Consider the following 17,895-nt stretch of genomic DNA (forward strand, 5'->3'; position numbering starts at 1 on the left):
CATATGCCATTCTCTGGGCAGAAGTCAGAAGGTCTCCTGTTGGCTTCATGCTAGCAGGGAGGGAGTGGTTGTGGCTATAGAGCAGGGGAGGGAGTATATTTAACAGATGGGGGGTATTGGTATATAGAGCAGGGGGTGGGGGGGGGGCGGTAGGCAGTATGCTGAGGGCCAGGCTGGCTACTCCCGTATCCTCCTGCGACAGGAATTTTAGCTAGTCCAGGAAGAAGCATTTCACACCTTGCTGGAGAGAAAGATTTGGGGATGGGGTGGCAGGTGTCATAAGCCCTGAAGGTGGCGGCAGAAGGCGACTGAGGGAGACGGGGCGAGGAGGGCGGAGCTGAAGGGCGGGCCGCGGAGGGGACCGGGGGGCGAGCTGGCTCGCGGTGAGGCTGGCCTGCGGGGGCCTCCTCCCTGGGGCGGTGGAGACCCGCCTGGGACCGGGATCGGCGCGGGGCGGGCCGGGGGCGGGGCGCGTGGGGGGCGGGGCCCGGAGGGGGCGCGGAGGCGGGGCCGAGCGCCTCTGCAGCAGCCGAGCCCGGGAGCGGTCCCTTGAGCGCGTCCCGCCTGGTCCCTGCCGCCGCGCCTTAGCCCCCGCCATGCTCCTGCTGCTGGGGCTGTGCTTGGGGCTGCCGCTCTGCGCGGGGTCGCTGGGAGAGGCCTGGCCCCGGGATGACACTTCGGAGCAAGTAAGTAGAGGTGGGAGGACCTAGGGATGGCTCCGGGCGCGGGCTGCCGTCCCTTCCCACCGGCTTCTCGTGGCGCGTGGCTGTTGGACAGACGCCCTCGGATGGGTCCTGGACGCGAGGAAGGGAGGGATCACCTCCACCTCCTGTCACATCGTAGCCCCTTCTGCTCTCCGTTCCCCAGTCTTCTCCTGCGCTTCCCCCTCTATTGGTCACTCTTGGCGATCGCCCGGAGGGTGAACTTCCTGCAGAATTGTGTCTGGGACTTGAAAGTCCTGCACAACCAGATCTTGGCTCCCGTTATCTGCGCGGATTTCTCCTAGTTTGTTGCGTGATGTTCATTGTTGAGAGAGAGCCCCCAGTTAATTGCAAAGTTTCTTCCTCAAGATGCATGTGGGGGTAGTGTGTTAACTACCGTCGTTCCTAATTGTTCAGGGAAAAAGCACAATCTAGGAGAAATTCCAAACTCCCAGAACCCTCCACTTTCCCCATCTGAAAGCCAGGGTAACACGTTTCCCATCAGGTTCCTATCAGTGGGTTAGCCGTTTAAAGGTGGCCTGACAGGGAGGACCAGAACCCAAGGCTCACTTCCCCTAGTTAATATTCTGTGCGTCTGCCAGGAGTTCGTGTTTCAAAAGGCCTAACCTCACAGGTGGTTAAGTCCTACATGTATGAACGCTCAATGCCATGTCTGAGGAACAGCAAAGCCTATTGAAAAACATACGACGAACTGAGACAGATATCAGCCTGAAGACCTCATGGGGGAAGTGGCTGTGCCCTAGTTAAAGCAGGCAGTGCTTACCTGCATCTCTGGGTGCTGTTCACACACGCCTCATTTAAATTATTTTAAAATTGTGTAGCTTAAAGCGTGTTTCACACGATGGGAACAGGAGATAAGTAGGCTTACTTGTCCTCTTCCTTTTCCAGCACTGTGGTTTGAAGAGCAGATCTGGAAGGTGGTTACTCTCTGGTTGAGTCTGCACGTGGATGTGATTTCTGCAAAATAAACTAGGCGATCCTTCTCTTGTAGGCTTGTCAGGCAGGAGGAGGAACCAGTAAAAATTCCAGGAGGGGGAGAGGTGGAGTGGGGAAAGCGCAGGCTTTGGATCCAGAAAAGAAAATCTGGCCTTCACTTAGCCCTTTACAGTTGTGTGGCCTGGACAGGCTGTGTAATCTTTCTGGGCCTTGCTTTCTGCTTGGTCGCAGCAGAGAATACACCTCCTCTCGAGCATGCTTGTAAGGATTCAGCGGCTAGTTTGTGCAAAGGATCTGGTATGCAGTGGGCACTCAGTAAATGGTAGACGTGTTAGCAAAGTGGTTAAGGGCACGGACTTGGTGTCAGGCTGCCTGGGTTTGATTCCTGGTCCTGTCACTTGCCGGCTCTGTGATCCTGGGCAAGTCACTGGGGGCTTCAACTTCCAATTCTTTAAAATGTGGGCACTACTGGGGTGTAAAAGATTGCACAGTGAATACGGCTCAAGTGCCTGGCCTGGTGTCCGCATTTACATTAGCTCCTGCTGCTGGGCTTGGACGGCTGAAGCGCAGAGGGAAGGAATTTGGGGTAAAGAGCTTGAAACTTTTGTGGGGGGGGGGTGGAGGGAGGAAAGTGTGGGAGAAACTGAAACAAGGATTATATTTATGAGTTAGGAGGAGGGATGGAAGTGCCAGCATCTGCCAGAGCAAGTGGGCTTAGCACTCTAGACTTTTCCTGCACGGAGTGACATGGCTTTGGCCCATTTTAGGGATTCTTGCTGCCTCAAACCACAGCACTGTTTATTCATCTTGAAAATGACTAACTCAGACAGAAACTGCAGGATACGAAGTTCTATGAAAGTTTGCAATTTTACCTTTTTATCTCTATTAAAAGGTGTGTGTGTGTGTGTGTGTGTGTGTGTGTGTGTGTGTGTGTGTGTGAGTGATGTGGGATTTAAGAACACAGGCTCCAGAACCAGATTTCCTGGGTCCAAATCCTGGCTCTGCACGTACTGGAGAGTTACTTACTGTCTGTCTGGGAGTCTCTATTTACCCATCTCCATCTCGAGAGTGAGAATGATGAAATTACTTAATTAAAAGGAGTTTGGGGGCGCCTGGGTGGCGCACTCGGTTAAGCGTCCGACTTCAGCCAGGTCACGATCTCGCGGTCCGTGAGTTCCAGCCCCGCGTCAGGCTCTGGGCTGATGGCTCGGAGCCTGGAGCCTGTTTCCGATTCTGTCTCCCTCTCTCTCTGCCCCTACCCCGTTCATGCTCTGTCCCTCTGTGTCCCAAAAATAAATAAACGTTGAAAAAAAAAAAATTTAAAAAGAGTTTGAAGATTGAAAGAATTAACATACTTAAAACAACAGCACGTGGGCGTGTAGTTGGTGCTTATTCTCCATAATTATGGTCTTCAAAGTTACATACAGACTTAATTGTTAAATGTAAATGAATATGTGAATTTTATGTAAATTTCAACTTACGTGACCATGACCCCATTGCAACTGCTACTTGTTAATTACCTTCATTTGTCAATATCACTAATGACGCCTTAAATTCAAGCTCCTTTCTCCCCTGGGGCCCTCTGCCCCATTTGTTACCCATAGCGGGGGGGAGGGCTATCAGCAGTGGTCTTCATAGCTGGTGTGCAAATAGAGCTCAGGAGCTCATTAACTACGCAGACTCCTGAGCCCCCACTCCCATCCATTTAGATCCATTAGGTTTGGGGTGGGGCTCCGGGGATCCTGTTATAGATGATCCGTGGACCACACTTAGAATAATACGGCTTTAGAAGAACCTTCCAGGAAATTAATGTTAAAAAGGAAGTCTCTTGTATAAAGTCAGCCGGTTACACATGTATCTGTTTCCCAAGTTTCAAACTGATATGGCTTCTTTAAATCAGGATAGGGCTGTATTCCTCTTATTACAAAAGCAGTTTTTCATGTACAAAATAATGAAAGCGACTAATTATTGCATGTTCAGAATGTCCCAGAGAGTTTGCTAGTGGCTCTGTGTAAAAATAAGAAGCAGTAAAGGATATGGGTAAGAGCACTCCGAGCCAGACTGCCTGGGTTCAAATGTGCATTCCCAGCACTAACTGGCTGTGTGTACTTGGGCAAGTGACTTAACCTCTCTGGATCTCAGTTTCATCATCTGCCAAATAGGATCATTACTCTCATCTGCAATTAAAGTTTTACATTTTTAGAGGCAAATAAAGTTTACATAATTGGCAGGGCCCTCTTAAAGAAAAAGTATATCAAATTATGACAACCAAATTAGGTGCTAAAGTGAACATTTATTTAGGATGATAAATCACAACAAATGCCTCATTTTTATAGGCTGCCAAACGCTGCGGGTGTCTCCTGTTGTTAAGACTGTACAAGCGAGAGGTTCTGAAGCTTACGTTTTACTAGCCTCTAAGTAATAGTAAAATAATAAACCCGCTTCTGCTCTTATGATTATTGTGAGGATTAAGTGGGTTCATCCAGGCAAAGTGCATGCATTCAGTAAGCACCAAAGTAAAATGAGCCACTTTTATTGTCTTTGGACGGCCTGGTTGAATCTCTGACTTACCACCGCAAGGAAAGTCTCCGTGTGCATACTTTCCAGGAGAACCATGGGAATCCGCCCAGAGGAAGTGACATACCCAAGTGATACGTGCAGAGCCCGGGGTAGAACCCAGGTGTGCTGAGTGCCAAGGCCAGGCTTTCAAGGACTCCTTCAAAGGCAAAGCCACTTTCATATTTATAACCTAATAGAATTTGTTTCAATGTGATTTTTATTTGTGGCTCCTGGAATAGGGATGGTGTTGAGTATAGGCTTGTGGTGACCACATCGAGTGTGGGGATGCTCTGATCCCCCGAAATGAGAATTTCTGGGAGTGTTAATTTTTTATAATCTGTTGCTAGCAACCAAACCTTTGCACTTAGAAACACAAATCAAGAATCGAGACGACAAATTTTTTTGTTCTTGTTTTTGTACTTAACTCTTTAACAAGTAAAGTCCATAAAGGATTTTGTGAGCTCCAGGCCACTCTGTACCGTCTCCTTTATGTGCACGGGTGTGATTGGAGAATTGGAGTCGTCAGGCTGAACCGGAAGGAGGTTATTGTGGGAGAGAGTCCAGAGATTTACTCGCTCCCGAACCAGCCATCTCTCGTTTCCTTGAGTGGGAGGGGGAGGGAGGATAGGGATGTATAGAGAACCGGGTCATTTTCCTAACCAGCACTCTTCCCAAACCTTGGATGCTCCACAGAAAGCGATCTGGCCTCCCGTGTTTTCAGGGTTTGGTTCGGAGACCCCAGCAAGTTCTCTGTTGCTAACGAGGGATTGGCTCCATTTAAGAAGGTGGGGCCTTGGATGGAGACCTGAGCTTTTTGTGGTGGGGGGGGGGGCTCCTGAATCCCCTCCTTATTTTCCTAGAGGCAAAGTCCATTTCCCTTGTTTTTCACAGGTGAAGAAAAGAAACAGTGACTTGCCTAAGGCCAGTGGCCGGTTTTTTTTTTTTTTTTTTAAACCTACCTGGAAATGGTTTGGAGTTGTAACCCCAAACTAAAGTTTCTTCTTCCACGGCTGAGATTATAGGCATCCTGAATTGCAAATAGCTGAGCAGCCTGTAGCAACATTACTCGGAAGGAGTAAAACTTCTGTGTGAGTCATTCAGAGTTACCTACACGAATTGTTCTCAGCCCAGGTGACAGATGGTGACTCCAGTGCCTTTCCAACCCGTAGGCCTACGTTTTGTTTCAGGCCCTGTAACAGATCTCTGAGGCACTGACTTCTGAGTTCCTGGATCTTGGTTTCAGGATTGCAGACATCCTCAGGGGACGCGGGCCACCTGGTAGGTCGGTTCCTAGCACAGAGCCCTGTAGGAACTCACAACTTCAGTCTCTTGATGGCGGTGTGGCTGAGGTTAGCCCAAATATAGTGTCCTTTGGATCTGTTATGGGATCTGGGGTCACAGACCCAGTGATAGAGCTCAAATGGAAGAGTAGAGGGAATGAACTCTGTCTTCACGTCTCTCTTCAGTCATCCTGGGTCATTAAAACATCCATGCCAAGAGGGAATGTCTGTGTCCTACATATTCTGAGTGTCTTTCACCCTGGTTAGAATTGGGTTTTGCGTTTTCCTCTCCTCCCATGCTCTTCCCATTTATGGACTTCTTGGAATGCTCTAAGGGCATTTCTCTTCTCTTCTAATCGTGATCCAACACTGTGATAAATCTTGGGGATCAAATACAGTCCTTAGTCAAATTGTGAACATTTAAGCCGTGCCTGCCATCTTACTAGAGCTAGACTAACTGATGACGTAGATGGGGGATTCTAGACTCCAGAGCCGTGACTGTTAGTACTATATTCTTTGCACAAAGGAAATCTTCACCTACCCCCACCTCCTGGTAGTGAGTGCTGCTTGGTCCATACATATTGGAGAGGCAGTGGTGGATCTCTGAAGCTGTTTCTCAGCATAGTTCCTGTTGAACCTGATTCTCCGTCCATGTCTCCTGTCCTTTCATTCCCTCCCCAAACCCCTACCTGGCTGGTTCAACCGTACCTCCATCGTAAAGCTTCTCATCGTTACTTGCAGCCTAGCAAACTCGACTTTTTTCCGTTTCCTTTGTAACTTACAAAAACGACCCTGTCTGTTAAGTTGTCGTGAGCACAGTTCTTTCTTTCAAGTTATATGGTATGGTCCTCGATGGCAAGGATCCTGGCTTATGTTTCTCAGTAAATATTGTGGCCTGGAAATCTTCTGTTCTGATGCTTGAGAAGGAAGCTCAGCTCCGTAGGAGCAAAGAATCTTTTTGGAGCTCTCTGGCATGTCTATGATTTGGAGCCCCAAGCTCTTGAGATTACTGTTCGTGGCAGCCCTTGACAGTGAGCTGGAGTCAGTTACATATCTGTTCTTGAACCCCACTCCCAGGGAAGCACTTGAACAATAAGAGGGATCAGGAATCCCTAGGTAAAAACAATGCTGATGACATTGGTGTGATTTCCAGAGCCGATCCTAGTTGGCACCAGGAGTCTGTGTACCGGGAAGTTTTGATTCTGGTTCAATCTCGTTTAAACTTGGACTGAAGTGTTTCCATAGCGATCCCCTGAGACATAAGATAGTCATCTCAAAAATGAAAAACCAACCTCTCTTGTTCTCCTTAAAGCTTGTTTATTTTCTTGGAGAACTTATTTTACAAAGGAGGGAACTTCAAAGAAAATACTTTAGATCAATCACAGATCATAATACCTGGGAGGGGCTGGGCTTTCCCTCTGACCGGTGCTATGTTAAGCGGTCCCCAGCCTATTCCACAGTTTGAGGAAGGGAAAGACCTGAGATGAACCTGCAGAACTGGTGGAGACCTTGCCCAGAAAGCTTCCCTTGGAGAGTGGCTCAGACATCACCCCTCATTGTAGAAAGAGAAATCAGTATCATCCTACTAATTCTTTGGTTCTCATTTGGAGTCAGGGTGGTGGGTGTCAACCTAAATCCTGTGGTATTTCTTCTGTTCCATGCTCTGTAGAGTAGGAGGCTCTATAATGGCTTATAATGATAATTTATAATAGCATATATAGCATATATATATATATATATACATGTATATATTTTTGTTTTTTTCAGGGGTGATCAGGAGAGGATAGGGATTAAAACAGTTACTGTTATGACTTTAGTTTCCTAAATGGAAATATCTTTATTGCTTTTTTTTTTTTTTCCTGTTTCGGAAGTAAAACGTGAATTTGTCAAAATGAGAGATAATACGGGGAAGTATAAAGAAAAAGAGTTCAGCCACCCACAGGTAACAGCCATTACATTTCAGTATACATTCTACACATACAAACACATGACTTACACACGAGATCATGTTAGATGTGATGTTTTGTTACCAGATTTAATCACTTAAAACGCATCATGGATTTATTAATCAGGATAGGCTAGGTCACTCTGTGGTGACGATGTCTTAAAAATCTCAGTGTCTTAGATACCAAACATTTATTCCTTGCTTGTACAGCTCGTCTGTCCTGGGTTGGTGGGAGCCACTGGGAACTTGGGCTCGATGGAGCCACTACCATTTCCAACACTGCTGTTCACTGTGCCAGAAAGAAAAAGCAGTTCTGTAGGATGGTCCACTGTAATTAAATCACTTAACCCAGAAGTGACAAATGTTACTTACATTCATAACTTCTTGGCAATAGCTCGTCACATGGTCCTGTCTCCCCACAGGGACCGAGGAAATGCAGTACTTCTGCAGATAAAGATTCAGTAAAATGAACATTTATTGATGTATGGATACACATCATTATTTTCTGTAGCTGTATTCTAATTGATCTGTGTATCATAATATACTTAACCAGACCTCTTTTTAAGACTATTTTAGGCTATTTCTAATTATTAGCAATTGTTTTAAAAGTTGCAAACAATTTTCTTATTTTTTTTCTGTTATTTGTTTTCTCTCATGGGACTTTTCTGTTAAGTAGGGTTTCTAAATCAAAAAACATGCCTACTGGTGTGAATGTAAAAATGTTGCAGACACTTTGGAAAACAGTTTGGCAATTTCTTAAAAAGTCAAACTTAAATTTACCCTATGGCCCAGGCACTCCCCTCCTGGCTATCTATGTCCAACACAAAGACTTGCGTGTGAATGTTTATGTAAATTTAGCATTATTCACAATAGCCAAAAAGTGGAAATAACCTGAATGTCTATCACCTGGCGAACAGATACTCAAAATGTGGTCTATCCATACAAAGGAATATTATCTGGACACAAAAAGGAATAAAGTACTAATAAATGCTACAACAGGGATGGCCTCGGGGCACCTGGGTGGCTTAGTCGATTGGGCGTCCAACTTCGACTCAGGTCATGATCTCTCGTGAGTTCGAGCCCATGTCGGGCTCTGTGTTGACAGCTCAGAGCCTGGAGCCTGCTTTGGATTCTGTGTCTCCCTGTCTGCCCCTCCCCGACTTGTACTCTGTGTGTCTCTCCCTCTCTCTCTTTCAAAAATAAATAAAACATTAAAACAATTAAAAGAAAACAGGGATGACCTTGAAAAGATGACGCTAAGTGAAAAAAGCCAGTCATAAAAGACTGTGTATCGTATGAGTCCATTCCTGTGAAACGTCCAGAATGGGCAAGCCCACAGGGACCAAGCAGATTAGTGGTTGGGAGGTGACAGCTAAGGGGTGCGGGGTTTCTTTTTGACATAATAAAAATGTTCTAAATTGATGGTGGTGATGGATGTACAACTCTGAATATACTAAAAAAAAAAAAAACCTAAACCGTGCACTTTAAGTGAATGAGTTATATTTGTAAATTACACATTGTAGAGCTGTTAAAAAAAAGATACTCATGAAGTCTAGGCATAGTTTTCAGGCTTTTGATCTACATTATCAAACTGTCCTCTAGAAAGGATGATTTATTACTCACAGCAGTTGTCATTAACACTTTATTTAAGCAGTGATTTGCTATGAATGATGTTCCACAAGCAGCTAATAAGACTTTTAAATTAGTCCAGAGTGGCTGATTAATTAATACAATTTTTAATGAGGATTTTATCACCTTCTCATGCCCCTCTTCCACATGTGAGAAAGTATGGTTAAGCCAGAAAAAATACAGTAAGAAAATTCAAGGTAAATTCGGTTTTGCTTGCAGAGTTTCCTCAAGTTTTGAGTTGAATAATTGAGCCCATCAGAGTAGAACTGAATACATTTACTCATTGTAATAGACAAAAAGAGCTTTATTTTCAAGCCAGGAATACTGTGAAACAGAGCACAGACATTCTGATGAATTCTTTCTTTTTATCATTTCATACTTATTGTTGTAACAGATAGAAGAACTCTCAGGTGAGGAGGTAGTGACATCATGGGTCAAGCAGTCAACCAGGACTCTGGGGGATGAATTCTAGTTCTGGCCTGGCAGTGACTTAATTAAGGGTCCAATCTTAATTTCAGGGTGAGTAATTAATTAATTTTCAGTCTGCTTTTCAGGATGCGTAATCCCTTCTGTAGGTTTGGATCGGTTTTAACCCCCCTCAGGTAATTCATTTCAGAATGGCCTCACAAGCCTATTTCATGGCTTTTTTCTTCTTACAGGTTGGATTCACGGGACCGAGGCAGGTCAGACTGTTGCAGAGGCTGGTACGTATACTCATGGTGCATCTTCGATGTCCGTCCCCTCCTGTTCTGCGTGTTTTGAACCAGGCCCTGGCTCTGCTGGCAGCTTTTCCAAAGCTTGTAAAGTTGCATGTAGAAGAATCCTGACATGAAACAGCGTAGCTTTTACAAGCCTTTCTGCAAGTGAACTTTTCTTTCCGGAAAGAGACCTGATTATTTCAGTAGGGCTCTGAGGACAAAGTTTGGGGTTTCAGAGCCTTTAAAAAAAAGAAACAAAACTTAAATTAACCTACACATTTAATGGCTTTCTTACACAAGAAATAAAGGCTTTGTTGTGAAGTAAACAACTAAAGCCAAGAAGTCACATTTGTAGGTGGCAGCTTCCTGTGATGCAGCTGAGCACGGCTCTCGGCGCATGTTGGGGCTCTCAGGTTGGAATTTGGGCACGTGATCAGGAACCCTAAGAGCTTACTTAACCCAGACTCGGTTCTTCCTTACCACTGCGGGTGCAGGGCCATATTGGGATGTGGGGACACACCTCCCGGCTCTGGGATGTGGATTCTGCAACAGGTCCTCAGTGGGTAGGCATCTATCCAGGGCCTCTCTACACTTTGGTGCTGTGTGAGTCAGTTCTAGCTTTAGCACGACCACCGTCACAATCATTCCCATCTTTGCCGGACTGGGGTGTTGTGTTCTTGTTATTCTTTGCTTGGCTTCCTCCCCCTTCCTTCTCCTGATCCTCCCAAGTTTATTAATCTCGTAGTCATTCTTTCATGTTTGTCTCCATGTTCGCGTGATTATAGACAGATAGACGATGAACATAAACATTGTTTATCCAGAATTGTGAGGAGTCTGGATTTTCCCCGGTTTACAAGCCAAGGAGTTAGTTTGGTGCCATTGCATGGATGCCGGCAGAGTACAGGAGACTCCTGGGTCAGAGACAGAGGGTGATCGTTGCTCACAGAGTAGCGGTGTTGTGACAGTCAGAGTCTGTACCGTTCCCGGGCGCAGTTCCCATATGGTCACACGGAGAGGGCCTGACGACACCTACACATGGGAGGAACTCTGCGCTTGGGGAACCGGACTCTCTTATGAGGACTAAACCTGCCTGATCTTTGTCCCTCGAGGGGCACGTTCTCTTTATTGTTCTAGATCTTAATCCAGCTTCCCCTTTGCTCTGGGGGAGATACCAACTCCCTCTTCCAAATCTGTTCACTGTCCAAACATCCTTGAAAAGACGGTTCAAAACAAAGGTAGCTAGTGCCCCTAATTGAAAAATGTGCAGAAATAGCAAAGGCTCATGGAAAATAGTCTCCTAGCGAGACCTGTACACATATTCATTCATTCATGCACACATCCATGCATACGTTCATTCCAACTAAGAGGGTAAGCGTTTTTTTGAATGCTTACTGTCTACCCTGCACCACTGTAGACACTGGGAATACAGCAATGAACAAGACAGACAGAGGCCCCTGTCTTTCACAGAGCTTGAATTCTAAGGTGGGGTAGAGATAGACAAAAAAAAGACAAAGTGAATAAATAAATGACAAGTGTATGAGCAATGGAGAAGATGACAGGTGCCACTGAGAAAAAGAACGCGCCAGAGAAGATGGGGGAAACATAGACATTTGCAGATAGGAGATTTCTGATCATTGCTTTCAAACAGTGGGATCATATGATGATGGCTAATGGTGACCGAGGACTAAGTGTGCCTCCACGTGTCATAACTCAGTCGCTCTTGTCCCGTTCTTTGAGACATTACAGATGACGAAGCAGAGACTCAGAGGGACTGAGTAACTCACCCAAGACCCACGCATTTGGGGAGGTGGGGCAGAGCCGGGATTTGAGGCCCATGTCTGGCATCTGTGTGTGCTCTTACCGAACACAGCACCCCGCCTTCTCAACTACGTCTCTTTTTTTCCATTTCTTACTCTTCTCAATCCACAGTATTTCGCTTGGCCTAACCGTATCCATTCTTTTCGATGGTGAAAAATATTCCATGTCGTGGGCACACCGTAACTTACGAAGCATTCTGCTATGGATGAGCTTTAGATTTCTCTCCAGTTTTTTGTCCTTGGAAAAAATGCTGTAAAAAACTTTTTCTTTATTCTGTTATGTGGGTGCTTTTTATTCTATGGCTAGATTTTCAATAGGAGGATTGTTGGATCAAAGTGCATGGGCATTTTACATATGGGTGGATGTCGCTGGACTGCTTTCGAATACTCGTGCCCTTAGTACTGTCTGTATGAATTGCATTTCTATCTGCATCGATCAGCACACACATTTCTGCCAGCAGATGTGTGTTACTTTTTGACTTGTCAGTCTCTTAGATATACGCTGTTTGTCTCATTGTTCCTTTAGCATTTGCGTGACTACTTGTGAATGTAGACTTTTTTCTGTACATTTATTGGCCATTTAGAGTGGTTCTTTTGTGAAGTGGGGGTGTGTGTGTCTTGTACCTCTTTCTGTTGTGTTTTTTATCCCCTAGTCGTTGGTATGATGGAGATCTTTCTATGCCAGAGCTACTCTGTCTTCTGAATTGGAAGAATTCCCCCCTAAATGCGTCGTTTGTCGATTAACTTTGTTTATGCTGTGCTTTCCGTACAAAAGTTTTCAGTCTGTTAGTAAAAACTAAGTTTATCTTTTTTTAAAATAGCTGAGTTTTCATCCTTGGTTTCCAAGATTTTCTTGACCCTTAAACTTAGAATATTTATGTAATCACTTGGATTTTCTTAAAAATCTCTTAAGAATTTTAAAAGTCTTAATTTCACATGCGTCATGCCTGTTTAAAATGAACTTTGTTTATACCTCCAGCTGGTCCCAGAATGATCTTTCCAGCGGCCGACTTGATCCCTCACTCTCTTTTGCAGATGTGTTTGGTGACTCCACATTGTCTATAGGATAAACTCCAAAGACATGTAAGGCCCTGTGTGATCTGGCTGTGGCCTGCCTCTTTAGCCTCAGTTTACCCCATGCGTCTTCTATTTTATGCTCTAGCCATACCACACTAATCTGAAGGTCTGTGAATGTTCCCTGACCAATGAATGGAGTGTGGGTGGCAACAGCTGCTGTTTTCCCATCACTGCCAGCTCCTGAATCACAAGGATTTGCTTGATTTTCTTCTGAATTAATTAGATACCCTTTTTATGACTCCCTCTGGCAACACGTACGCAGAGAAAAATGATGTTTTAAGAAGCAGGGGTATCTTTGTGCCCGCAGATCCGTGGCCCCTAACAGACACTGCCATCATTTAACCTCCCAGGGGCAGGACCGTGGCTTGGCATCTTCAGATTTGTAGTTGGGGTTTGTTTTAAGCAGATGTGGTGAGAGGACGCGGAGACCTGGAAGTGGTCACCACGAAGGAAGGAGTTTATGCTCCCAGATCCCTAGGAACGGGAGGCCCCGTGATGGTCTCTAGCTGTCTGGTACCTGGCCCTGGGGTGACCTGGGGAAAGGGCAATATCGGCTTGGCGTGCGAAAGCCTGATGAAGGAGGTGGCTGGGTGCGGGCTCTGGGCTGGCTGCTCGTGTATCGAAGGTAGGCTCACACAAGGGGAGTTTGCTGTCTCCAGGAATTAGCTTGCCCTGGGAGGGACTTTCTCTCCAGGAGCAAGGTCCCAAATGCCAGAGCATCAGGAAGATAGAAAATACAGTCCGTGCACAGGGAGCATGGTCCTGGGGGTTGTTAACGTCACTAAGGGTTAGTTAGGTGTGTGTCTGTCTCCTAGAAAGGAGAGACGTGAAGGGTCAGTACCGATCTGTGGACCCAGAGTCGGCCAGCTGCCCAGCACCAGCCTTCTCCTTTACAAAGTGAGGGGGGGCCGAGTTGCATGACTTCTGAGGTTGTCTGCCATCTCCAGAATCGTTTCTCCTAACGGTCACTGGAGAACCGTTAGACCAGAATAAAACAACAAAAGGTTAATCTGGGAAGAGTCCTGGTGCTGGAAGATGCCGTCACAAACACTGCACCGTTACATTTCCAGATGGCATCTTGGGTAATTCAGGACATCCTCTGGGTGGCTTGATTTTAAGTGGCTCACATGAGTCACACACAAGACTTTGGTCCCTCGAGCAGCTCATTAAGACCCTCCCTGCCTCAAACTGCTTTTCCAGTAGTTTAGCCTTTGTAAGAAAAATAGGGAAGCTGTTTTGTCACAGGAAGACTTGGATTTTGCCTCCTGTTTTCCAGTTGACGTCCCCAGATAAAATAATGAGTTAAATATCAATATGGAAAACACGTTGGATTTTTAGGAACCGGGCACTGGGAAGAACTGAAGCAACGGTTTCCCATCCTTCCTTTCCGGACACATTTTCATGAAGCTCTGCCGTTCCGAGTTCCGTGCTTGGCCTTGGGCTCTTGTTTCCTGACCGTCCAGGATTCTCCTCACACTGTGCCCCCCTTGCTAATTAAACCGCTCTGTTCTTTGTTCCAGGAACGAGCTAAGGTTCATTCCTGCTTCCGTGTCTTTTGTGTTTTCAGAATGTTCCTTTTGTTCTCTGTCACCACATACCAACTCTACGTCTATTTTAAAACCTTTTCTTGGGGCGCCTGGGTGGCGCAGTCGGTTAAGCGTCCGACTTCAGCCAGGTCACGATCTCGCGGTCCGTGAGTTCGAGCCCCGCGTCGGGCTCTGGGCTGATGGCTCGGAGCCTGGAGCCTGTTTCCAATTCTGTGTCTCCCTCTCTCTCTGCCCCTCGCCCGTTCATGCTGTCTCTCTCTGTCCCAAAAATAAATAAACGTTGAAAAAAAAATAATTAAAAAAAAAAAATAAAACCTTTTCTTACTTTTACAGATCTCACTGATTGTTCTTTCTTCTGAACTCTGGCAGGTCTTCCAGCCAATGAGTGAAATGTATGTCTCTACGTATCTCCCTATGTTTCTTTATGTTTTTTGCACTCTCTTCCCAATGGGATCATAAGTGCCCTGAGAGAAGGAACCGTGTGTAATAGACCTTCTCAGTCCTTCATGGAATTTAATCTATGGTAGTGATTAACAAATTCTAGTTAGTTACCATTTCTTTTTTTTGCGGGGGGGAGGGAATATATATTTTTCTTTAATTGTCAAGATTCAAAAATTCAGTTTCACAAATGTTTTTGAGTTTTACTTTATGCTGAGAGCTGTGGGGAAGAAAACTCAAGCACGAGGACGAAGTCACGGTTCCTGTTCTGCACGTGTGTCCTGTCTAGTTGGGACAGGGGAAGGCGTGAGCAGCCTGGGGGCGGGGGTAGGCCTGCACATAACAGGTTCCCGTACGTTGTAGACGGAGGGTGCTGTCCGGTGGGGCAAGGGCCACGAGGCGTAACAGTGGGGGCCTCTGTGGGAAAGTAGTAACTGGGCAGAAGCAGTAAAACTAAAATAGCTTCTTGAAACTTTTCTCAATCTGTCTCTTGGGCCCGTAAACTATGCCTCCTATTTCTGATGTAATATTGTGGAAAATTTCTACCACATCCATAATCTTAATTTGAGGCAAAACAGAAATACCATAATAGTTAGGCTTTGTGTTTTGTGAGGTGTCTTCCAATGTCACATTTTCAGTTTCATGAAATGATAATTGACACTACGAATAAGGACAGATCAGCATGACAAATAGTCTCCGGTGTACCAAGTGAAGAAAATTTTAAATTCTTTTCAGAACAGTGCTGGGCAAGGATTGTCCGCGGAGGAGCCGGACTTCACGCGGAAAGGCCCGCAGCTCATCTGTAACCTTTGTTTCCCTAAGCTGCACACTTCCTAAGTTCTTTTCCCAACTACGACTCTACTTTGACGTGCAAGAGTTAAGCGGCGGGTTGCTAACGTTTGGAAAATGCCGGGATGTGAAAGCAGTGCAGAACGGATTCGACTCAATGTTCCGTCTCAAGTGTTTACCCCGTAACGGACGGTGAGGGGAGGTTCCCAGGTCACTTTTGAATCAGCCGCAAAAACTGGTATTTAGTACGTGTCTGGAGTGCTGGGTTGCAGTGGCCATCTGAGGGTGGTGGCTGCGGAAAGCCCCGAATGGCCAGGCTCCTCTAGGTCCTTTCGCGAAAGAGGCGGGATCGGAAGCCAGGGGCTCCCGGCTCCCGCGCTGGATTGATGGCCTCCTCCCCGTGTGACTCGAGGCAAGGAACCTGTTTTGGCCTACGTTGGTCAGGCGAGGGGGCTGGACTCTTACTCTTTATATTTTGTGTTTATAATTTATACGGTGACTTTCTCCAGTAGGGTTTCAGGGGTGTTTCTTTTTTTTTTTTTTTTTTTAATTTTTTAATGTTTATTTATTATTGAGAGACAGAGAGACACAGAGCGTGAGGAGAGGAGGGGCAGAGAGAGGGGGAGACACAGAATCTGAAATAGGCTCCAGGCTCTGAGCTGTCAGCACAGAGCCTGACGTGGGGCTCGAACCCACAAACTGTGAGATCATACCCGAGCTGAAGTCAGTCGCCCAACCAACTGAGCCACCCAGGTGCCCCTCAGGGGTGTTTCTTTTTTTTTTTTTTTTTTTAATTTTTTTTTTCAACGTTTATTTATTTTTGGGACAGAGAGAGACAGAGCATGAACGGGGGAGGGGCAGAGAGAGAGGGAGACACAGAATCGGAAACAGGCTCCAGGCTCTGACCCATCAGCCCAGAGCCCGACGCGGGGCTCGAACTCACGGACCGCGAGATCGTGACCTGGCTGAAGTCGGACGCTTAACCGACTGCGCCACCCAGGCGCCCCATCTCAGGGGTGTTTCTAATAGGCACAAGTTCACAAAAGAAAACAAAAAAAATGCGTAGTGATCAGGTGCTCAGCTTCTATTGCTGCGTAAAGATCTTCCACAAACCCAGTGGCTTAAAGCAGCAATCACTCTGTCGTACTGTTTGTGGGGCAGGGACTGAGGTAGAGCTCAGCCTGATGATTGTGTTGGCCGCGCGATGTCAATGGCGGCCGCTCAGCTGGCAGGTGGGCCGAGCCGGAAGGTTTATGTCCTCGGCCTCTGTGCCCCTGGGCAGCAGTTGGCCTTGGCTGCTCCTGTCGCCTGCAGTGGTCACGCCCGGCCTTTCCGGCGTGACGGGCTCCGTCCGACCTGGTGACTCAGGGCCTCGAGGAGAGTTCTGGAACGCCTGCATCCAAGCGGCGAGGCTTCTCTGTGGCCTGGCCTCAGAGTCCCAGAACATCGCTTCTGGTGTGTGTTCTGTAAGTGAAACAAGCCACTAAGACCCAGAATCAAAAGATAAATGAATTAAAACGCACCTCTCCATGGCAAGAAAAGCCAAGAATTTGGGCCATCAGGAAATCTTTAACATTTTGTTGTTACTGTATTAAAATACACATCACGTAAAATTTAACTTCTAAACCGTTATAAAGTGGACGGTGCGGCGGTATGAAGTATATTCACGCATCATACAGCTCCACCGTCCATTTTCAGAACTCTTTTCATTTTGCAGAACCGAAACTCTGTACCCTCGCATAAAACTCCCCGTTCCCCCTCCTCCCAGCCCCTGGAAACTGCCTTCCTCCTTTCTGTCTCGGTGACTTTGGTGGCTGCACGTAATTCATACAAGCGAACCACACAAGATTCGTCCTTCTGTGGCTGATTTATTTCACTTAGCATAGTGCTGTCAAAATTAATCCGTGTTGTAGCGTATGGCAGGATTTCCTTCCCTTTTTTTTGAGTAATACACCATCGTGTGCGTAAAGCACATTTTGTTTCTCTCTCCGTCGGCCAGTGCACACTTGGGTAACTTCCACACGTTGGCTGTTGTGAAAAATGGTGCTCTCAACATAGGTGTACAAGTTGTGGCCATTTTTAATCTAGTAGAACAGAGGAGACTAGCGAGCAAAACAGGCTTGGAATAAGAACACTTCTAGTAAAAACACAGCGAACGTGGCTACTCAGGGCCAGTGTCCGTGAGTCAGTAGGCGTGGGGAGCCGGGACTATGGGATTTGGGTCTGATCTAAAGCCACAGCCACTGTTAGTCACGGTCATGGGGGAATGTACATCCAGAGTTGCCCCAGCATCTGTTCCAAGAGATGTGAGAGTTCTGGATTTTTATGTGAACTTTCCAGTTTAAAAATTTTTTTTTTTAAGTTTATTCATTTTTGAGAGAGAGAGACAGAGCATGAGCAGGGGAGGGGCAGGGAGAGAGAGGGAGACACGGAACCTGAAGCAGGCTCCAGGCTCTGA

The 17,895-nt window shown here is 46.3% G+C and overlaps 1 protein-coding gene across 1 annotated transcript in view; it reads left to right on the forward strand.

The window, feature by feature from the left end:
* Positions 1 to 514: 514 nt before the first annotated feature.
* ITIH5 (inter-alpha-trypsin inhibitor heavy chain 5) overlaps positions 515 to 17,895 on the forward strand; it is an 80,093-nt gene continuing 62,712 nt past the window's right edge. Inside the window, exons 1-2 of the mRNA XM_086715002.1 lie at positions 515 to 686; positions 9,731 to 9,775. Of these exons, the coding sequence (XP_086571128.1) occupies positions 597 to 686; positions 9,731 to 9,775 (135 nt within the window). The 5' untranslated portion in view covers positions 515 to 596. The remainder of the gene's footprint in view (positions 687 to 9,730; positions 9,776 to 17,895) is intronic.

Source organism: Puma concolor, chromosome B4, assembly GCF_028749965.1.
Source record: "Puma concolor isolate L17-30 chromosome B4, mPumCon1.1.hap2, whole genome shotgun sequence".
NCBI classification, from domain to species: Eukaryota; Metazoa; Chordata; class Mammalia; order Carnivora; family Felidae; genus Puma; species Puma concolor.